Source organism: Pelophylax lessonae (assembly GCF_965119305.1).
Source record: "Pelophylax lessonae genome assembly, chromosome: 8".
NCBI lineage: Eukaryota > Metazoa > Chordata > Amphibia > Anura > Ranidae > Pelophylax > Pelophylax lessonae.
Window position 1 is genome coordinate 254966677 of NC_138775.1, and position 22974 is coordinate 254989650.

General features: G+C 43.1%; 1 protein-coding gene across 2 annotated transcripts in view; it reads left to right on the forward strand.

The window, feature by feature from the left end:
* Positions 1–22974, forward strand: part of TTLL7 (tubulin tyrosine ligase like 7) — a 233242-nt gene that overhangs the window by 109617 nt on the left and 100651 nt on the right. For both annotated transcript variants that reach the window (XM_082265320.1, XM_082265319.1), the window contains exons 12-13: positions 1649–1784; positions 13550–13636. In XM_082265320.1, the coding sequence (XP_082121446.1) occupies positions 1649–1784; positions 13550–13636 (223 nt within the window). The remainder of the gene's footprint in view (positions 1–1648; positions 1785–13549; positions 13637–22974) is intronic.

Below are 22974 nucleotides of genomic sequence, written 5' to 3' on the forward strand. Positions count from 1 at the left end.
CTTTGCAGCTATAACAGCTTCAACTCTTCTGAGAAGGCTGTCCACAAGGTTTAGGACTGTGTCTGTGGGAATGTTTGACCATTTTTCCGGAAGCGCATTTGTGAGGTCAGGCACTGATGTTGGACGAGAAGGCCTGGCTCGCAATCTCTGCTCTAATTCATCCCAGAGGTGTTACATGCAGGACTCTGTGCAGGCCAGTCAAGTTCCTCTACCCCAAACTCACTCATTTATGTCTTTATAGACCTTTCATTGTGCACTGGTCCAAATTTTTTGGTGGAGAGGGGGGATTATGGTGTGGGGTTGTTTTTCAGGGGTTGGGTTGGCCCCTTAGTTCCAGTGAAGGGAACTCTTAAGGCGTCAGCATACCAAGACATTTTGGACAATTTCATGCTCCCAACTTTGGGGATGGCCCCTTCCTGTTCCAACAGGACTACGCAACAGTGCACAAACAAGGTCCATAAAGACATGGATGAGCGAGTTTGGAGTGGAGGAACTTCATGGGTCTGCGCAGAGTCCTGACCTCAACCCGATAGAACATCTTTGGGATGAAATCGAGTGGAGACTGCGAGCCAGGCCTTCTCATCCACATTAGTGCCTAACCTGGCTTCTGGAAGAATGGTCAAACATTCCCATAGACACACTCCTAAACCTTGTGGACAGCCTTCCCAGAAGAGTTGAAGCTGTTATAGCTGCAAAGGGTGGGCCAACTCAATATTAAACCCTAGAGACTAATGCCTCGTACACACGCAACGATTATCGGCTGACCGATCGTCCGACTTTTGTCCAGAGTGGTGTTTTGTTGGTTGGAATGTGCCTAGACTGCGCACGATTTTTCTCGCCCAACAAAAATCTACTTCAGAAGTGATGTCATGTGCTGGTTAACTTTCCGTGTGTTTTTTCTTCTCTGAGCATGCCCAGTCTTGATCTTCAGATTTTTGTCTGCCGAAATCTGTACTGACTGACGGAAAATCGGCCGTTGTGGTGACGGCCAACAAAAATGTTATAGCCTGCACACCAGATTTTTTTCGGCCGAAAAGTCAGAGTCGGTTGTCGGAAGCATCAGAAATCGGCAGATTGGACGTTGGCCGAAAATTCCCGGCCAATAATCGATGCGTTTGTACGAGGCATTAGACTGGGATGCCATTAAAGTTCATGTGAAAAGGCAGGCGTCCCAATACTTTTGGTAATATAGTTTATGTGAACCCAGCCTTAAGCTGATTGGAGTAGATTAATCACTTTCTGCTTGCCGCTATACCTAAAGCCCCTTCAGGCCATCACTTCTTGTGCATGTGACCAACCTATACCATATTGGGCATAACGATCTCTGGTTTTGCTCCTGGATTTTTATATTTCTCCAGTCCAGGATAAGGATAAGAACCCAGGAGCTCTGATATTTCAATCCTGACAGTTTCCCTTTAAATTTCTCAGGATCTCTTACTTTCTGTTAGGAGAAACCTAAATAAAATATGTTTCCCCTGCTTGTCTGTGACATTACGTCTGTACCCATTGCATAGAAGATTGTTCATGTCTCTGCTGCTCCTCACTTTGGTTTTAATGTTATTCTGACTGTTATCTTTATCAAAGACAATGGCAAGTTTATTCACAGCCCGGTATTTGTGTGTTTTTTTTGTTTACCCTTTTCTCTCAGGCGTATCTACCCACCGGAGGATAAACTGCTGTTAGAAAAGTACGAGGGTCTTCTGAGCACAGCCTTCCAGACATTCCTTGCTGGCAGGGCCGCCTCGCTGCAGCGTGAGATGAATAATCCGCTGAAAAGGATGAAGGTGCATCCAGTGTGGAAGAGTTGACAGGCTGGAGCGTATTATAGTCCTCCGTGTGTTGTGTCCTCTGCAGGGCTTAGACTAGTCACACCTCGCATCCTGCAACCAAGACAATTAAACCTTTATTCAATTAATTCAAGTGGTCTGGTGGCATGGATGTGTCCTCCAGGGAAGTTGAATGAGTAAATAGGATAATCGGGGTGGGAGGAGAGGGAGTCCGCAGTGCAGCATGGAGAGGATTAGTGTCACGTTCACCAACAAGTCAACGGGAGGTTCAAAGAACTTCATTCCTGATAATAAAGTCAGCAAGAGAAATAAACTAGTTACAATTCTGTGACTACTCTGCTAGAGACCACTCGACCCCCAGAGCGCCCTGGACAGGAACAGCATTATGACCACCGACCGAAAGGGGCATCAGGTATTCCTACTTGAACAGGGGTCTCCAAACTAAATAAAGCCTGTGAGCCAAACCAAGGCCTGCAACTAAGGTCAGTAACATATTTTCAGTGTTCACAGACACAGATTGAAGATTGGGATTAACAGAGGCTGCCTACTCTCTCCACTTTTCCCCCCTCACAGCCAATAGCCTTCCCTACTAAAGTCCCTCAACACAGGTTTCCCCCCCCCCCCCCACATCCCGTCTGCTCAGTCATTTTCCGCATCATTGGTTACTAGGACCTATGGTGCCTTAGCAACCAATGGTGTGCTTGCCCTAGCATTCACTGGAGGATGGAACTTCCTTTGTCCAGACCTGCTCCACCTCCTGCCCTACTGCTATAGCCAGTGGGCTTTAATGGGGATGCTGATGTAAGGGGGACTCTGATAGGGTCCCTGATGTAAGGGGAGACTCTGATGGGGTCCCTGATGTAAGGAGGAGTCTGATAGGTTCCCTAATGTAAGGGGGGACTCTGATAGGCATTCTGATGTAAGGGGGGTGCTAATGGAGACCCTGATGTAAGGGGGGACTCTAATTTGGTGTGTACAAACTGGATTTCCTGTATACTCTTTGTGGCTAAAAATTGAAAGTTTGTGTGCCTACCCACTTAACGCAAAGTGACGTAGGGGTATGTCGGGTAACTTTTCGGGGTTATACCGGGATGATGCCTCTAGCTAGAGGCATCATCCTGGTACCGTGGTTTAGTGCCAACGGTCGGCTTTCCGTCGGTAACGACCGATGCGGCTCGGGAGCCGCTCGATCGTTACCCGGGTGAGCGGGAGGGGACGTCCCCCCCCCTCCCGCCGCCTTCCGTGACTTGTAACGTCCGCCGGCTGGATGGAGTCCCGATCAAAGCCGGAAACGGCTTTGATCGGGTCTCCGATGAGGTAACCCGGAGGCGGCGTCCATGACGTCACTTCCGGGTTACTGTGCTGCAAAAGGCGGCAAATTTAAAAAACGGCTGTATGCAAAAACGCCGTTTTCGACGTTTTGCATACATGGAAGTGTAGTGGAGGGGTCTAGGGTCTTTTAGACCCTCGATCCCTCCATAAAGAGTACCTTTCACTGCATATTGGTGTCGCAAGGGATGTTTACATTGCTTGTGACAGCAATAAAAGTGATCAGATTTTATTTTTTTTTCAAAAACCTGTAAAAAGTTAAAAAAAAATAAAATAAATAGGAAAAAAAAAAAAATTTTAGCCACCGCCATCACCGTTAGCTCGCGCACAAAAAAAAAAAACGTATACGGAAGTCGAGCCGTGAATTAAATCGCTGTTCAAACCACACATGTTAGGTATCGCCGCGATCGCCAGAGCGTGGGCAATAATTAAATAAAAGAGCTACACTCTAACTCTAAACTGGTAACCGTTAAAAAAATTTAAAACGTCGCCTATTGAGATTTCTATTGAAAGTAGTTTGTCGCCATTCCACGGGTGTGCGCAATTTTAAACCGTAACATGTTGGGTATCTATTTACTCGGCGTGACATCATCTTTCACAATATACAAAAAAAATGGGCTAACTTTACTGTTTAGTATTTTTTAAATGCAGTGAAATGTGATTTTTCTAAATTTTTCCAAAAAAAATGGTGTTTTAAAGACCGCTGCGCAGATACCGCGTGACAAAAAATATTGCAATGACCACCATTTGATTCTCCAGAGTCTTTGCTAAAATAATATATACAATGTTTGGGGGTTCTAAGTAGTTTCCTAGGAAAAAATACTGATTTCACCTTAAACAAAAAGTGTCCGAAATAGGGCTGGGGCTTAAGTGGCTAAAGTTCAACTTTAAATTAAAGTGGTTGTAAATGCTAAAGTTTTTTTTTATTTTTACCTTAACGCATTCTCTGCATTAAGGTAAAAAAAACTTTTCAAAATCTCCCCCCAGCACTCCCTTAAACACTTATCTGAGCCCGATCTCAATCCAGCACTGTGCTCGTCTGCATAAGTTCTTCTCCCCTCTCTCTTGTCTCACAAGAAACTCAGCAGCAGCAGGAGCCATTGGCTTCTGCTGTTGTCAGTCAAAGTCTGTGAGGCGGGAGCAGGGGGCGGGGGAGAGCCGCACTGTGTGTATCTAAAGACGCACACAGCCCAGTTTGGAATCATGCTCGTTCATATGCCCCGATAGTAAGCGGCTTGCTATGGGGGCACTTGGAGAGGAGGAGGAGAAAAGAGCACTAGCGGGGGAACCCAGAAAAGGAGGTTGGGGGCTGTTCTGTGCAAAATCATTGTACAGAGCAGGTAAGTATGACATGTTTGTTATTTAAAAGGAAAAATGCTTACAATCAATTTAACCATTTCAGCTCCGGAAGGTTTAGCCCCCTTCCTGACCAGGCTATTTTTTGCAATACAGCACTGCGTTATTTTAACTGACAATTGCCCGGTCCTGCGATGCTGTACCCAAATAACATTTTTGTCCTTTTTTTCCCACAAATAGAGCTTTCTTTTGGTGATATTTGATCAACTATACATTTTTTTTTTGTGCTATAAACAAAACAAAGACAATTCTTACTTTCTGCCATAAGATATTGCCATTAATAAATGTACAAAATATTTTTTTTTTTATCAATTTAGGCCAATATGTATTCTTTTACATGATGAGCGTATATTATTTGGTTTGCACAAAAGTTATAGCGTCTACAACAGGATATTTTTTAATATTTTTTTCACTAATAATAGTGGCGATCGGTGCCTTTTAGCGGGGCTGCGATATTGCGGCAGACAAATCGGACACCTAACTGACACTTTTGAAACTTTTTTGGGGACCAGTGACACTAATACAGTGATAATTGCTAAAAAGAAATGCACTGTCACTGTACTAATGACACTGGCAAGGAAGAGGTTAACATCAGAGGGTAAATGTATGCCTAAGAAAAAACGAAAGTGGAAGAAAAGCAGTTGCAAAGTATGGCTACAACGAGGGTGAGGTAAATTGAATCACATAGAGCTTTATTGAATGAAAAATTATGGAATAAAAGTTAAAACAACAGCATCAACATTGCACAGAATGTAATAAGAGAATTACCAATCGACATGAAGATGAAACACTGTGAAAGGTCCTGTCTGGTGAAAAATGGCACCACTACGCTACAGACTCCACCCACCACCCCAATTGCACATTGAAAAATCCAACAATCACTTGAAAAATCAAAAAATATTCATGATAAAAATAAAATTAATTGTGATACTCTTGGAGTATGAACATGATATGTATGGATAAAGCCACCTCCAGTAGAAACATCCAGTTGGGGATATTTGAGCAAATTTTGATGTAAAAGTTTTGGTTGGTGGTTATCAAAAGTCTCCGTATATGACCGTTAGGTGCAGGGTCCTCACACCCATATGGTATACAAGGGCAATTGATGGCTCTACCACAACTTCCTCTGGTAAATGGACATGTATAGGATGGCTGCACTTTCCAGATGAATCTTTAAACACAGAACACAGCAGTAGACACCATGTAAAGCGGCACGGACATATGACTGAAACGGACAGACAGGCAAGCGAAGCAGGCAAACAAACAGATGGCTTTAAACAGTGATTTGCATACCCGATCTGATATTCAACCAGTATATGTGTCTGAGCAGTCAGGACGCTCTGCAGCTAAATGTCCTCTGGTCTGTGGATATTGCAGTCCGGGGTATAAGATTAAGCTCACTGATAGACACACTTTGTATGTCTCTGACCGTTCAGTTAGCCTTCCATCTCTATAGATTTCACCAGGACAGGCATGTTTGCAAACATTTAGTCACAAGAACAGAGCCGTTTACTGACCGTATGGATGGTATGGATCCGTGTGATGTCCGCTTAGTGCCGTCCGTCAGTATGAAGAAGTCAGTCCGGTTGCATGTCCGGCCATGGTGAGTCTGTTGAGGGGGCGAGCCTTAGTGTCCGCCAGAGAGCGTGGGAGCTTTTCCATCTACCAAAAAGGGCTTGGGCACCGAGCATACGGACTGTGTACGTCCCCCCCCATCCCCTTGGAATATGTATGCCTAAGTTGTGCTTACTAACTGTGGGGGAGGTGCTTTGACTGGGGGAAGTTAAAGATGCGTGTTCCTGCTTAGCAGAAACACAAGATCAGTACCTTCTCCTCTGACAGAAAGACAATCTGCCTTGTGTACCTAGGCAGATTGTCCTTCTGCCTCTGTACTAATTGGCGGGCACCGGCAGACATTGAGTCCACGGTACTCGCCGCTGGGCTCCCGCTTTGTGTAATCACTGCGGGAGTGAGTCACCGGCGATACGCGCGTGCCCCAGACCTGGGGAATGTTTACTAGGTACGTGATCCGGTACAAAGCGGCCGCCATGCCCTAGGTAAATGTACGTGGGATGGTCGCTAAGTGGTTAAAGTAAAACATTATGGGGATAAACTATAAGACACTTAGGTTTTTGTGCCAACAAATGTGCATGCTGAATTTTGTAGTGTGCAAATGCATGACAGTTTTGTAGAAATCATAATATTCACACTAGGGATCGACTATTATCGGCAAGGCCGATATATCGAGGGCCGATATTGACTTTTGTTGATATATCTGTATTGGCCCCGGAACTGGCCGATATTGCCGATATTCCAAATATTGCTTATGTAAGGGTAAAATGATGTCACATAGCATAATTCCGTTTACAAATGCTATTGAATATGCCACTCACATATGTACAAATTAAAGATATAAGCAATTTCACATAAGCAGATCTGTTGGCAGATCGGTATCTCTCACCCACTTGCTGTAAGTGATACCGGGGTGATACTCCATTCGGCAACCACTTGATACTGCTCTGTCTCTCACCCGCTCCATCAACCACCCACCCGATACCAATCCGTCTCTCGGGTGATACTGACATACGATGACGATCTTGGAGATCACGTGGTCACGCTGGGCGTGACCTCCGAGATCGTATACCGGACAGAGCGGTATCACACAGGTGTCACTTACGGCAAGTGGGTGAGAGATGGATTGGTATCGGGTGGGTGGGAGATGGAGCGGGTGAGAGACAGAGCAGTATTGAGTGGATGTCGAACGGAGCGGTATGACCCGGGTTTTACTTACGGCAAATGGGTGAGAGATACCGATCTGCCAGCAGATCTGCTAATGTGGAATTGCTTATATCTTTAATTTGTACATATGTAAGTGGCATATTCACACATTTATAAACGGAATTGTGCTATGTCACATCATTTTACCCTTACATGAGCATCACCACCTTATGGTAGGAGGAGGAGAAGACTAGTCTCGGACCCTGACATAGGATGTACAATATATCGGCCCATATTGGCCGATACCGATATGCGACGGCCAAAATATCGGTATCGGCAACAAAAAATCCCTAATTCACACATACACCTCTACCATATGAGGCCTTTCTAGCATTTATTTTAGAATGACTTTAAGCAATATAATTTACGGTAGACCCCTACTTTAGATATTCATACGTAATAGCAAAGATAATCAGGTCTAAAAAATCTTCTCCGCTTGGTGAAAAAGTTTCACTAGAGTAAAGTTAACGGTATATTTTCATAACTGACTCCTTGTGCTGTCTTGTTGGGGAAAGTCTTTGATAGTCTCTGTCCAGCGTGTTTTTGTTCACCATAAAAGCTTGATATTCCTTACCGGCACTGTGAACACTTACCTGAGGCTGACACTGAGAAATCTTTAACGATGAGGCTTGGCTTTTTTTTATATATATTTTATTTAAACATTGAGCAGAAGTCTTGTGTCTTTCCCAGGAGTCACAGAGGCAGACATGCTATAGGATCAGAGAATATATAATATTACCAGGGAGTTGAGATGCCCCTTAGCTTTGTGGAGATCCCACAGTAGAATGGCCTGGTTTGACAGCAGATTAGAAATGCACGTTAGCAGGAGATTGTATTGTACGTTGTTACTTATGGAACTGTGCTTGTTATAGTCTATGTACATCAAACAACTTCTACAAAGTTAGATCTCATTCTGTGTTTCTCACTATTAGTGTGGTATGTAGTTCTGTATAGCTGAAGAAGTTTACCATTTAGCTCCTGGTGGTGTGTCAGTTTATCTCCAACACTCTCTAGCAGATATGTCAAACTGAAATGGAGGGAACTCCAGGCAAGATTTTTTTAAATTTAGTTATGGATGGAATGGGGAACTTAGAACGTTATGCTTTTTGATGCTGTTTGTATCCTCGTTAAGGTGATTTTACCCACTTGCTTTATAACTTCAAGGATTCTTTTTAACGGGTACAGACAGTAAAAAATAATTTTCTTAATAGAGTGGAAAGGGATAGAACCTTCAGTTTCTTCATTGCAGTCTATGTCAGTGCTTTAAGTGGCCCAAAAGAGGTGCCGGTACTCTATTATAGCCTATACATTTTTTCGCCCCACCCCCACCCCACATCAGGGTCCCCACAGAGCACCCCCCCCCCTGGCCTGGGCTGGGACTCCGGAGCAGGGGGACTCACTGGTGGTGACTAGTCTGGCTCTGGAGTGGGGAATATTTTGCCGGGGGGGGGGGGGGGGGGGTGGGGGGCAATTGAGGGCGCAGGTGTACAAAATGAGCGTACTGGTACGCTAAGGCACATGGAGAGGTGGCGGTATGCTCAAGAGCCAGATTTGGAAGTGGCGGTACTGAGTATCAGTGCATACCGGCCCACTTAAAGCACTGGTCTATGTACCTGTTGCATACCTCCCAACTGTCAGTCATTTGGAGGGACTATCCTGCTTTTGGAACCAAATCCCTGTGTCCCTCTTTTCTCCTCAATTGTCCTTCTTTTCAAAGTGCTATGGTGCACTAAACCATCATCCTAGCTCTCTCAATATCTTGTTTGCTGTTTTGAAAAGCCAGTATATAGGAAAAGTAATGATGGAAAAAAAAAATCTAGGTATAACCAAAAGTTTTTGGCATTTTTTTTTTAATGTTCTGCATAGCTGAGGATGTGGCAGGGATGGGTCCATTGTCAGATGCATTGTGCTCATTTTTTCTCATCTCAGAAGGTTGGGGGTATGCTGTTGGGGAAGTTGCTCTCGTTTTCTGTAAAAGGTCGCTAGAGATAAGCTTGGGTCCTGTCCAAACCCATGTTCGGCCAAGCCCAGAAATAAGCTGTCAGTGTCGGCCAAATCAGTTGTAGCTGGGCCATTCCCCACCCTGCAGCTACATGTACACAAAGGGGCTGGGGTGCTGGTTGGACATGATTGACTATGTCATTGACCTAAAATGGTAATTCCCCACCCTGCAGCTGCAAATACGCAAAGGGGCTGGAGTGCTGGTGACATAATTGACTATGTCATTGACCTAAAATGGTAAATCCCCACCCTGCGGCTGCATGTAGATAAAGGGGCTGGGATGCTCATGTAATAATTGGCCTAATATGGCCACATGGCCAGATAAGGTCAATGACGTCACAGTCACGTGGTCATATGAGATTAATGATGTCACTAGCATCCCTGTGGCTTTGCATACATGCAGCTGCAGGGTGACTACATAGCCATATTAGGTCAGTGACATAGTCAATGATGTCACCATCATCCCTGCCCCTTTATGTACATGCACCTGGATGGTGGAGAATGATTCAGCTACAGCTGATTGGGCAGACACTTATAGCCTTCTTCCCATTCAGACTGAACCCAAGCTCCTCTCTAAAGGTCACCTAGTGGGACACATACAGTATAGTGATAGAAAATTTTAACCTACTTACTCCAAAAAGTATGTTTACCTCACTTTCTTTATGATTACAATGACAGGAAGTGAGAAGAAATCTCTCAATGGGTACACAAACAGCAATGAAATCATTTTCTCGGCAGAATGGAAAACTAGTAGAACCTTGGTCAGTTTTTTTGTAACTGTCTGCATGTTTGTTGGGAAAATTTCTCCCACGTTCTGTATGGTCAATAGAGATGAGCTTGGGTTCAGTCCAAATCCATGTTTAGCCAAATCTGAATGGAAAGTGTCAGTGCCTGCCCGAACAGGTGTGGACGGGTCATTCCTCACCCTTCAGCTGCATGTACACAAAGGGCGGGATGCTTGTGACCAGTGACAGCTGGTGCTCCATTTTTTGGGGGGTCGGAAAACAAACCCCCCCCGCCAGCCCCACACTTACCCCATCCAGGTTGCGGGCGGCTTCCCTGGCTTCTCTTCCTGGCCAATCTGGTCGCTTCTCCTCCCGTTGAATCCAGTCTTAGGACCCGATTCCTGTCCTGATAGGTGGGGAGCAGTGTTAATTTTGTCGACTAAAACGGACTAAAACGTTTTCGTCGACTAAATTAACACAATTTTAGTCGACTAAAATACGACTAAAACTAAAACAATTCAGATGACTAAAATACAACTAAAACTAAAATGGCATTTTAGTCAAAAGACTATAACTAAAACTAAATCGAAATTTGCTGCCAAAATTAACACTGGTGCATGCTCAAAGCTTAATACCATAAAAAATAAGATATTTGATTTTTCACTCCAGCACCAGCAGTAGTATATAATGGGTTTGGAAATTGTAGAGAAATGCTTAAATAATGCATTACAAATTACAATTGAACTACACCCATTCGATTATAGATGACTAAAATGAGTTATAGTCGACTAAAATGTAGGATGTTTTAGTCGACTAAAATGTACTGGAGTTTTAGTCGACTAAATACGACTAAAACTAAAACACTTGCAGAAGACTAAAATGGGACTAAAACTAAAATGCCATTTTAGTCCTAAGACTAAAACTAAATTGAAATTTGCTGCCAAAATTAACACTGGTGGGGAGGAGAAGCAGGAAGACCATATTGAATGTTCATTCGCTAATGTCACAAGTGGGTGGGCTCAGGGCGCAGAGCCCAACCTTTTTGAAGCCATTTAAAGCCTCCAGCTCTAATCATGTGCTTCAACAAATCTCATAGAACTCTATGCGACTGGCGCCCCGCATGGAGAATAGGGGCTGATGCATAGAGATTAGGGGGGGCGGCTCCCCTGCGTCCCTTATGGACCGGCCGCCGCTGTCTGTGCCATCAGTGTCCTATTATGGCCATATGGCAATATTAAGTCAATAGCATTGACCTAATATGTCCATATTAAGTCCCAAGCAAGGCAACCCAAGCTCACCCTTAACCGCTTTACCCCCGCTCACATTGCTGCTACTGCGGCAATGTGGCTCGTTATCATCCAGCGACGTAGACCTACGTCGCTGGACTCCTCCCCTTGTGCGCCGGAGGCTCGCTCCCGCCGCCGGAGGCTCGCTCCCGCTGTTTTCAGTCACAGCGGGAGTTGGGTCAGGTGATCACCACCGCTCTTCCCCGATTGTCAGGGAATCAAGTGTGGAGATCCGCCCGCTTGTGTGAACAAAGCGGGCGGATCTCCTAAGTGACAGACAGTGACAGATTGCAGGGTTCAGCATAGCTGAACCTGCGATCTGTCCCTGTTTCACTCAGTCACCTCCCCCCACACATGTCAGTAAGCACCAGGCATACATTAACCCCTCCCTCTCCAATAAAATTAACCCCTTCCCTGCCAGTGTCATTTTTACAGTAACAGTGCATATGTATAGCACTGATTACTGTAGTAATGTCACTGGTTCCCCCAAAAGTGTCAAAAATGTCAGTCAAGGGTCCGATCTGTCCGCCGCAATGTCCCAGTCCCGCAAAAAAAATCGCAGATCGCCGCCATTACTCGTTTAAAAAAAAAACCACCAAAAATGACAGAAATCTTTCCCTTAGTTAGTAAACGCAATAACTTTTGCGCAAACCAATCAAAATACGCTTATTGCGATTTTTTTTTACCAAAAATATGTAGCAGAAAACAAATTGGCCAAAAATGATAAAAAAAATTAGATTTTTTACATTTTTTTGGGGGGGAATTTCATATAAAACATTTGAAAAATATTGTTATTTTTTCAAAATATTCGCTCTTTTTTTGTTTATAGCGCAAAAAGTAAAAATCGCACAGGTGATCAAATACCACCAAAAGAAAGCTCTGTTTATGGGAAAAAAAGGACGTCAACTTCATTTGGGTACGGCGTTGCATGACCGCGCAATTGTCAGTTAAAGTCGCACAGTGCCGAATCGCAAAAGGTGGCCTGGACGTAAGACAGCAAAATCCTCTGGTGGTAAAGTCGTTAAAGGTCACCCAGTAGGACACAGAGAATTATAGAGAAACTCTAACCTTTTTTAGGTCCATTATAGGGGAGACTAAACACAGGTCTTAATGAGAGTGCTGACTGTCACTTTAAAGCTAAACTCCGGGATGAGCAAATATCATCTAATTGTAAGAGGCATGTGTAATCTTGTATCTTGGTGTGCTAATCCGGTGGGAAACTTTACCTCTGTGCAGGAGCTTCCTGTAATGAGGACTGGTCCCTTCTGCTCTCTCTCCTTGAGTAGGGTGACCGATCTCCACCCCCTCCTGTAGTTTTCTGCAGGCAGCCTTTAGTGCAATATAACTTTTTTTTTTTGAAACAAGAGTTTATTGTTAATTTAAGGTGCCAGAAAACAAATGTTTCACTATATAATAATGTTTTAAAATATAGAGCGAGTTATAGAATTGTTTTAGAGCTCCATCTCATGACCACAGAGAAGGAGTAAGTGGGACGCAGGTAGCCAAAAAAAAAACAAAAAAAACTGTTTGATTTCTCTATAGTTTGTTCAATAAAGGGACATTTTTTTGAGATAAATAAATATGCTTCTGTTCCTGGCTCCCTTCTAAGATACGTAATTCCCTGGCTTTTAAGCTCACCCCCTAGCTTCAAAACTCAGTGAGCCCATGACTAGCAACAACATGCAGTAACTGAAGCTGTAGGCCCTGAGTTTATTTTTTTGTAGTCAATGACGTATGAATGAATGCCTTTTATATGGATGTGTAAGTGTATGTTCATATAACATTATACAGGCATACCCCGTTTTAAGTACACTCACTTTAAGTACACTCGCGAGTACAGACACAGCCTGGTCAGCTTGGCATGGCACTACTCCAGGTTTTTAACATTGGCGTCTATAGGAAATCTTGGTCAGCTTGACATGGCACTGCTCCCAAACCATAAGTGACAGGGATACCAAACTTAGGGAGCATTAAGAGGGGACCCAGGACTACAACATATCCTATTTGTGGCCAGCCAGCTTGCCTAGGTAATCTACCATGTCATAGTCATTGATCCCTTTAACATGTTCCCCAAGCTTGGTGTCCTTGTCCCTTATGGTTTGGGAGCAGTGCCATGTCAAGCTGACCAAGATTTCCTATGGAGCTAGTGTATTTACATGCATTGAGAAATTAAAAAAGGTATTGCTTCACTTTAAGTACATTTTACATGCTCTGGTCCCATTGTGTACTTAAAAGTGGGGTATGCCTGTACACCAGAAGAATAATGTTTTCTAATTATTATTTTCAGGAGGAAGACATTTTGGACCTCCTGGAACAGTGCGAAATAGATGATGAAAAGCTGTCTGGAAAATCTACTCGGCACAGAGAGCCACGGGTATGTAGAATAACGGAAAGCCAACACTCCAGGTCATGGACATGGTACATCATTTTAAGGGTAAAATACATTAAACCAGGCATGTCCAACCTGTGGCCCGGGGGCCCCATGCGGCCCAGAACCGCAGGCAATGCGGCCCACTGCCCCCTGACAATTTTTTTTTTTTTTCGCTGGGGAGGAAGGAAGTCGGGTCGGGGGCAGGGCCACGGTGGCTTCCAACTAACTGTAGGCAGAGGCTGCCTCTGACGGGATCATTCTCTAGTTGTGTTAAATTAGTGCTGGGGGGGGCAGCAGCAGCGCGGAAAGGACGCGGCTGCGTTTTATTACTTATATACCATAACTATAGTATATATTTTATATGCGGCCCGAGAAAATTTCTCTACACTCAATGTGGCCCAGAGAAGCCAAAAGGTTGGACACCCATGGTTTAAACCTTTCTATCATAGAACAGCTCTTAGTCATTTTGCTGTACCAAAGTTCTTTTTAGTGCATAGAAGGTAGAAGTAGTGTGTTTTGCAGGTTTTTAATATTTTTGTAATGATGACACATTTTTAGATGTCCTTGAGTACTGGTTTTCTATTGTATGGTATTACAGCCTGGTCTTATTGTTTCATTGCACTACCTTTACCTTATAGAAACAATGTCAGCATAATACTTTAATATTCTGCTCATAATTTCTGTCACTGTGGACTAGTAGGCAGTTTTATCGTAAGAATTCAAAAATTCAGTCAAAGGAAGCCTGTGCTGAGATACATAAGTTGTTGTTATTGCTGACATCTTCTTTTTAAATATACACTATATAACCAAAAGTATTGGGACGCCTGCCTTTACACGCACATGAACTTTAATGGCGTCCCAGTCTTAGTCCGTAGGGTTCAATATTGAGTTTGCCCACCCTTTAAGGGGGGTAAACCTTTGGGAGCTGAAGTGGTTAATGGAATCCCAGTCTTAGTCTATTCGGTTCAATATTGAGTTGGCCAACCCTTTACAGCTATACCAGCTTCAACTCTTCTGGGAAGGTTGTCCATAAGGTTTAGGAGTGTGTCTATGGGAATGTTTGACCATTCTTCCAGAAGCGCATTTGTGAGGTTTGACACTGATGTGGACAAGAAGGCCTGGCTTGCAGTCTCCACTCTAATTCATCCCAAAGGTGTTCTATTGGGTTGAGGTCAGGACTCCATGTCTTTATGGACCTTGCTTTGTGCACTGGTCCAAACCATTTGGTGGAGGGGGGATTATGGTGTAGGTTGTTTTTCAGGGGTTTGGCTTGGCCCCTTAGTTCCAATGAAGGGAACTCTTAGGGAACCAGCATCCCAAGACATTTTGAACAATTTCATACTCCCAACTTTGAAGGAACAGTTTAAGGATGGCCCCTTCCTGTTCCAACATGTACCATGAGCTGTAGATATAGTTACTATTACCAGGTCTTTCCTGTGATCAAAAAGTTATTTCAAGGGGTTCTCCATGTTAAAAAGGGAGAGAATGGCTGCTCTATGAGGTTGATTAACTAAAGGCAAATAGACTGTTCACTTTGAAAAGGAAATTGCACTTTGTAAGAGAATTTTCCCCAGAGCTTAATGAATGAGATAAAGCTCTGCTGACTTCCATCATCTAGGAAAAAAATTGGTCTTTTTATTTTCTTTGCATGTAATTGGATATTCTTTTATGCAAAGTGAAATTTCACTAAACTGTGGGGAAAATCCCTTGCAAAGTGAACCATCTCTTTGCCCTTAATAAATCAAGCTCTATAGGTGTTACTAATAGTTGACAATAGGCACCTTTCTAATGAGGCACTATGCCAGTGGGAAAAGTTAATACTTTTTTTTATTTATATTTTTATTTGAATTTTTATATTTTTATGCTTTACGCTTTTATTTGCACCACTTTTTACACTGTGTCGTGCTTGCTTTACTTCACTACAAAACTTTATTTTTATGAAGGGGAATCCCAAAAACAGCAAAAAAAAAAAAAAAACCCTAATGAGTGTTTTAACTTCTACTTAAAGTGTTACTGAACCCACAACAGTATAATCAGTCTGCATTTGCAGTAAAGCATGCTTGTTTTACTCACTGTGGAACCTAAGGGAATGGTATTGCTGGGAGAAGGGGAGCAGGCACCCTCTGGTGGTGGGAGGTTGGCAGTGCACTACACCCACACAAGGACAGCCCACAGCAGGCCCCCGCAACTGACAAAAGGCGGGGTCCAGGTGGCAATGCGAGTGGCCCCTAATGAAGATCGAGCCTCGTTGACCCCCCACCCCCTGCCGCCCAACCCGGCCCCCAACAGGCCACAGAGAGGCACCGGTATATAGTGTGAAATGTGGACTCCCTTTATTCTTATTTTTTTAAAGACCAGTTGTATTGTACTTCTAAAAATGTTTTTTCCCCCTCAGTGGAAATTTCATTATTGTTTGTTTATTTTTCTTTTATGCATATATATTTTTAATAGCAATTCTGCTATTTTAGATATTTTAAAAATAGAAATTCTGTTATTCCAAACTTTTCTTCCAGTCCTGTTGGATGGGGATTGTGTGGTTCACACAACACACTGGCTGTCCTTTGTCCTGCTTGATGTAACCAGTTGAACAATAAAGAATTTGGACCCCTTAGGAATTTTCATTTGGTGCTCTCTGTCGCCTATCAGGTCTCATTCACACAGCTGTAAAAATGTTCCTGATGTTATTACACATGTGAAAGAAGTACCTAAGTAATGCTCAGTAAAAAACATATAGATATGTTTAAACTCTTAAAGGTGCGTAAAGACACACATACGTACCGTATATGTTTGTTTAGACTGCGGGCGAATTCACACCGCTTGTCAGTTAAATTGCAGAGCAGCCAGAGCAATTCAGCACTCCACCCACTCTGCATTTCTGGCTGGCTAGGGGCAGTGTGGTGCGTGATTCAGCGCGCCGCACCATCCTTTTTTTTTTGTTTGTTTTGTACTAGCAGTATTTGAAAGTGTGACTAAACCCACAAAAGTAAAATCAGTTTGTATATGCAGTAAAGCATGCTTGTTATACTCACTGTGGAACCTAAGAGGTTAATCCTCTGCATTTGTGTAAAAAGGCTATTTGATCCTGTCTTCTCTGTTCCTCCCCTTATTCCACAATCCCCAAACCTTCTCCTGATAGAACAGAGCCTTGGCGGCAAGCTGCACGTGCTCAGTTTGGTGTGTATTCCATGAGAGGCTTTTTAAAAAAAATGTTTTCTTGGGAGGGTGCATGTGATCAGCACAGGGCCAATCAGCACTGTCAAGACAGAGGGTCAGGGGTCCTGCAGCCTCCTAGGACAGTTAGAGGAGAATGAAAACTCCTTCTACAAGCTTTAACCAGATACTGATAGAAGTCACAAGACTGCTCTAACTGCTGATGAGAAAAGGTATTTAGCAGTTTATATTTATAAAAACTATTGCATTTCCATGTTCTGTGTAGTATAGGAGACCAGATATAGTGACTGCAGACTCCGGGGTTTAGTAACAGTTTAAGTTTTGGTTATGGTACATTTTAAGTCCCTAATGTATTTTATATGCCCTTGTACTTATTAGTACCATGTTGTTGTCTATGGGGGATCAGTTGCACAGAATCTCTTTGGTAGGAAGGGTCTAGGTGTCTGCAACATTATCAGAGGGGATTGATTCACCTTTTGACTTTGCCCACAGCTGAAAGTCACATTAGACCTGAGGGCTACAGGGCATCTAATGGCACTTTTCCACTGCAAGTACCGGTTCGGCTCTACTCGGCCCTGCTTGGCCGGTTTGCTTTTCCACTGCTGGTACTGCATGGTACGGTGTTGGAACGGTTCGGTACGGTTTGGTATGTTTGTTTTTCCACTAAAGTAGTACTAAAGTTAAGTGGGTGGGATAACAACAATTCTCTGACCAATCAGTGGCTAGTAGTGACTGCATGCAAAGGATTGTGGGATATGGTACCAGTATGGTACCTCTTGTAACCACAATCGAGATGGTACTGTTTTAGAGAGCCGAACCGTTCGGTTCCATGCAGTGGAAAAGCGCCATTATAAAGCTCTCTGACTTTGATTAGGGATAAGGAAACACTTTTGTTAAGTGCACATTACGCTCTAATAGTGATTATCTACACTCCTTTGTTTTAGGAACATGTACACTATAATCAAAAGTGTCCTTTTAAACATTGAAAGTTATCATTTTTACTTTTGCCTATTGCAAGATCACGAGGACCTCACCAGCAGTCCATTGCAGCGTCTGGACCATTAAGCCTCTCTTTTCATGTATTAATCCCCCCTCTCCTCCCCATATAAATATACCACTTTAATCAGGCAGATGAGTCTTCCAGAGTGGGCTCATGAAAGGTCAGCGTCATTATCTCAGCGACAGTGGGACCTGCTGTGGTGACATTGAGTATTTTTTTAATAGTTTGCGTACAGAGCGGATAATACGGAATGTTATTTATGTGACTCCGGGGGAGCTCTCAGTGCTTATTACACACTTTCTGTGCTGATGGGATTTTGATTCTGTTTTATTTTTTCGCACAGAAGCTATCACACAGCCTAGAGTATGTTATTTAACACTTAGGGTTATATTTATATATAAAACGTTGAACCTTGGCATATTCTTGAACTTGGATTCAACTTCATTTGCTATCATCTGTCCAACCTATTCCTGGGAGCTAAAAATCTTCCTACCCCAATGTGAAAAGGGCAAATACCGCCATATGCAAATGAGAGATTTGGTCTAAAATACTCACTAGCATGGCGGTACATATGTATGGGGTGAGTTAGTGGGAACAAGTGTAAGAGGACTTCCATAAAATTAGGTGGTAAATCATTAATTCAGAGCTTCAGGGTTCTCTGTTGGTCTTAAAGCGGAGTTCCACCCTGGGAAAGTTTTTTTTAATAAAAATACCCCCGGGACAGTCAGGGCTAGTGCATTCCACAATGGCTAGCCTCTGATCTGTCCCGGGTTACACTTACCTTTTAGAAGAAATACTTACCTTGAAAATGTATTGTCCAGCGCTGCCATCTCAGGTGTGGGCAGCTTGAAGCCAGCGCGATCCTCTTCTGTGTCCTTTTCCGTCCTCTTCGGTCCCACGATGCACTGCACCGGCTTCCGGTTCCGCAGCGTCATCCCTGCACAGCTTCTGGGCATGCCCACAAGCTGTTTAGCAACGTATGACGGCGCCTGCACCGGAACTGACGTCGGGGCCGGTGCAGGCGCATTGATTCCTTGGAGCGATGACGTTCAGCTCCCAGGAATCATAGCAAAGCCAGGAAGTGACGAATCGCCGTGGCCGGCGATGGGAGGAAGAGGAAGTAAGGTAAGTATATTTTCTTCTAAACGAGGTAAGTAAAAAAAAAAAAAAAAATTGCGATTATCCATTTGTTTTTCAGGTGACCCGGAGCGAGAAGATGGAGGTAAGTATAATTTTAGGGTGCACTTTCAATTTTAGGGTGCCGCTTTAACTAAGCCACTAACTCAAATTTGGGAAGGGTTAGAACCTTTACCATATTTTTATTGTTGTCTTTGTCCTCTTTGAGAGTTCCGGTTATACCTTCTAGACCTTTTTAATTTTGAGGAACCCTTAAAATAACTTTCCAGTCTCAGGGAACCCCTGCTAAAAATGACTACATCTACAGCTCTTGGCACTTTACCATGATGGTGAGTGGGAAGAATGCTCTTTACATTTGTGGTCAGTGGGAAGAAGAATTCCCCCTTATAAATTTCTAAAACAGACACATGTCAGTGGTTACCTATCTTAGAGACAGAAGGTGCTCCTTGCTCAAGGGACCTCTAGCAACCTCTTGAGGAACCCTGGTGTTATTGCCATAGAAGGAATTGATTAATTAAATCAAGCTAAACACTAGAAGGTAATGCCAAGGATATGGGGAGGTTAGAGGAAAAGGAGGGGAAGGGGTTGATGGGGTAGATTTTACAATCAACTACTAGGTCAATGGTATGCCATGTTTGACATGGCAACATACATAGATCTCTATGATCTTTTTTGGAAGGTGGTTTAAAATATAGCAGCTCTAAATGGATGAGCAAAGTAAAGGTTGATTTACTAAAATCTGGTGCGATTCTGCATAGAAACCAAATCAGCTTCCAGGTTTTTTTTCAAATCTTAAAGCAGGATACACACTATACAACTTTTGCTGTTCAATTTACTTTAGATTTACCTTAAACTATGTAGTGCAAGGGCCTGTCTGATTGCATACAACTGATGGGCCATACACACTATAAGATTTTCTGAAGACTTTTTCCTTTAGACTTACCAAACCATATAATATGAGGTCAAACCTAAACACTTTCAATTTGTATGCAATCAGGCAGGCCCCTGCACTACATAGAAAAGGTAAATCTGAAGTAAATCTAACCACAAAATTTGGATAGTGTGTATCCAGCTTAAGGGTCAAGTGGGCTTTTGGCACATATCCACTGAAGATATACTCTAGGAAGGCACTCAATCGCTGTGACCCCTTAATATTAATATCTCCGGACAGCTGAAGGCCTTCTGTACACCGATGATGGAAAGAACGCCCCCTGAAAATGTAATTTCCTGCTTGTCTGATTGGCTTACTGATTTTCCTAGAAGTCTGCACTAAGATAAAAGTCAGAGTTTTTGGCATGCCCTTTTTATTACCAGGCCATTTTTCTGTTTTAAGTGCTGTGATAGTTTGACTGGCATTTACTTGCTCATGCACTACTGTATCCAATTTTTTTTTAGATAGGGCTTTCTTTTGGTGTTTTTTAATACCTCTGGGTTTATTATTTTTCTCAGTAAGTCCGTAACAGTGGTCCTTTGGGGAATACAGGGTGAGCTTAAGGGAGGATCCCGTGCTCCATAGGCGGCTCACAGCCACCTTCTTAGTATATCCACTAATGCTGCAGACATTGCGAATGCGATTTGCTGTGCAAATACTGGATCTAGCCAATCATTATCTCTCTTCTGGGAATGGGAACATTTTTGCTAGGATTCTTAAAAACTTTAGCTAATACAATTCATGACTACTTGTGACAAATTGGCTATGAGTAAAGCTGCAGCTATTTAGGAAAGTAATTAAAAAGAAATGAACAGGAGGGTGTCGCTGCTAATTATACTAATGAGGGGCTTTTCAAGTGTAAAGAGCTTATTTGGGAAAAAAAATAATGTACTCAAACACACGCACTTTGAGCTAATATTGACCTTGTTCTGAGTTTTCTAATAATGACATTGGATTACTTCTGGAGATGGGATGCTCTGGTTAGTTGATTTTACTATCATGCATAATAGTTACATAGGTTTAAAGGTTGTTAAAGTAGAAAAATACTGTATATATGTTGGTCAAGGTCAACTCCAAAAGTGTATTTTAAATGAGCGCTATTATTGCATTGTTTATCCTAAAGTTCTTTTATGTGACTTTCACATTTTTAAATGCTCGTTCTTGTGGGGTATTTTTTGTTGTTGTTAGATACACTACAATTCTCTACATTTATCATAGTGAGCTCTTGACTTCTGAACATTCAACCTTCCTGCCGCCCTCTTTAACTTCCCCTTCCCAACCATCTATTTCATATGCCCAAGAGTCGGTCCTCCTGGCTCCCCTTTGTTAGTATGAAACCTGGAGCTGTTGGTGACAGCCCGGTCTGTGTGCTGGGGGTGCTCGCTATAGAATGGCCTTCAAGCACAAACGCTGAACACATATATGCGGCACTCTGGAAGAAGGATCACTTCTGCAATGCCACATGCATGTGTTAGCTTGGTGTGATTGAGTTAAAATGGACCATGTTGTACAATGCAAGACCTGCCTGCTATGTCCGACCCTACTGCCCCTTTAGTGTGTGCAATAGATACCTGTAAAGAAAAAGGTTCAATTGGTACTTGGCTTACCCCTATATTTTATATATATCTGGGTGTGATGTTACATTCCTGGGGAATGCAGACCAGGCCAATTTTTGCAAGAAAACCCACCAGTCCATTGCAAGAGGATCTTTTTGCCAGGATAGGTCGGCACGACTGACTCATACACTTGCAACGTGGAAAAGAGCAGTAAAGCAGAACTATTGTGTAGCATTCAAAGCAGGAAGCTAAATAGGAATATTCATTGAGCAAACATGGCTTCCCTTGTGTACATATAATTGCAAATTATACATAGAATAAATTTTTTTTTTTTTTAAACATAGACAATATTTAATAGGATTATTAACATTTAGATAATCTCCTTTATACATGTATTTGAAAAATCTTTGAAATATCTTTATTTTCCAGGAGCCTGGAAAGCATTGCACCAGCAGATTGCTAATGCTATGCAGGTCTCCTGCAGACGGTCAGGGTAAGCTGTCTACCCATACATCGTACAGGCAGGCACTTCCACGCTTTAGGTGGTCCCCGGGTTACAAACAAGATAGGGTCTGTAGGTTTGTTCTTAAGTTGAATTTGTTTGTAAGTCAGAACAGGTAAATTTTTTAAGTGTAGCTCCAGCTAAAAAAAATAATTTTTAAGTTTTTTGGATAGCATAGGGAAGGGTTAACACCCCTGTAATGTTTGTTTTGCTGTCTGTTCCCCTGTTCAGAAGATTTCCCCTCACTTTCTGTCCTGTGACAATTGGGTTTTGAAAATTTTGGGTTGTTGTGGAAAGGATTGGTGATAAACTTCAGTGGAGACACCATTTTCCCATGATAACTCTTACAGAAGTGAATTTCCCTTCCTAGGGGGAGATTTCCTCTCACTTCCTATTGTCTCCCTCCGTTTGTAAGTAGGAGTACTTTGTAAGTCGGATGTTTGTAACCCGGGGACTGCCTGTAACTGCAAGAATCGATGAACTACCACAGAGCTCAACAGCGTTGTGGTAGTTCATTGAGAACTACAAGCCAACAACCGCGACGGCTGTCAGTAGTTGTAGTCCATTCATTCACAGAACACTGTGAATAAATGAGGTGACTGGCAGGTGGAGCAGGCCATGTTTTTTTTAGATTGCAACAGTGAGTGGGGGGAGAAGGTCCCCCACTTGTTGTCAAAATGGGGAATCAGGTGGGATGCTGGGGCTGGTATGTTTGTAACATGTTACAACTTGTTACAAAAGGCAAACGTATCCTTTAGTGCCGGTTCACACTACCGTGACTTGTCAGGCGACTTGACAGGTCCATTCTGTGCTACGGGAACCGTTCTAATAGGAACGACTCAAGTTGCATTGACTTCCATTATGTGAAGTCCGTGCAAGTCGCGCCGAAGTCGAGGTGCACGGCGACTTCACAGGTCGCCCCCAAAGTCGTGTCGCCATACTGTGAACCGACTCTTAAAGAATATGGAAACCCAACATTTCATATTTCTGATATGTGCGCGCCGTACCATGTACTTTTATGAGAAAGTATCCTGTTCTCTTTGT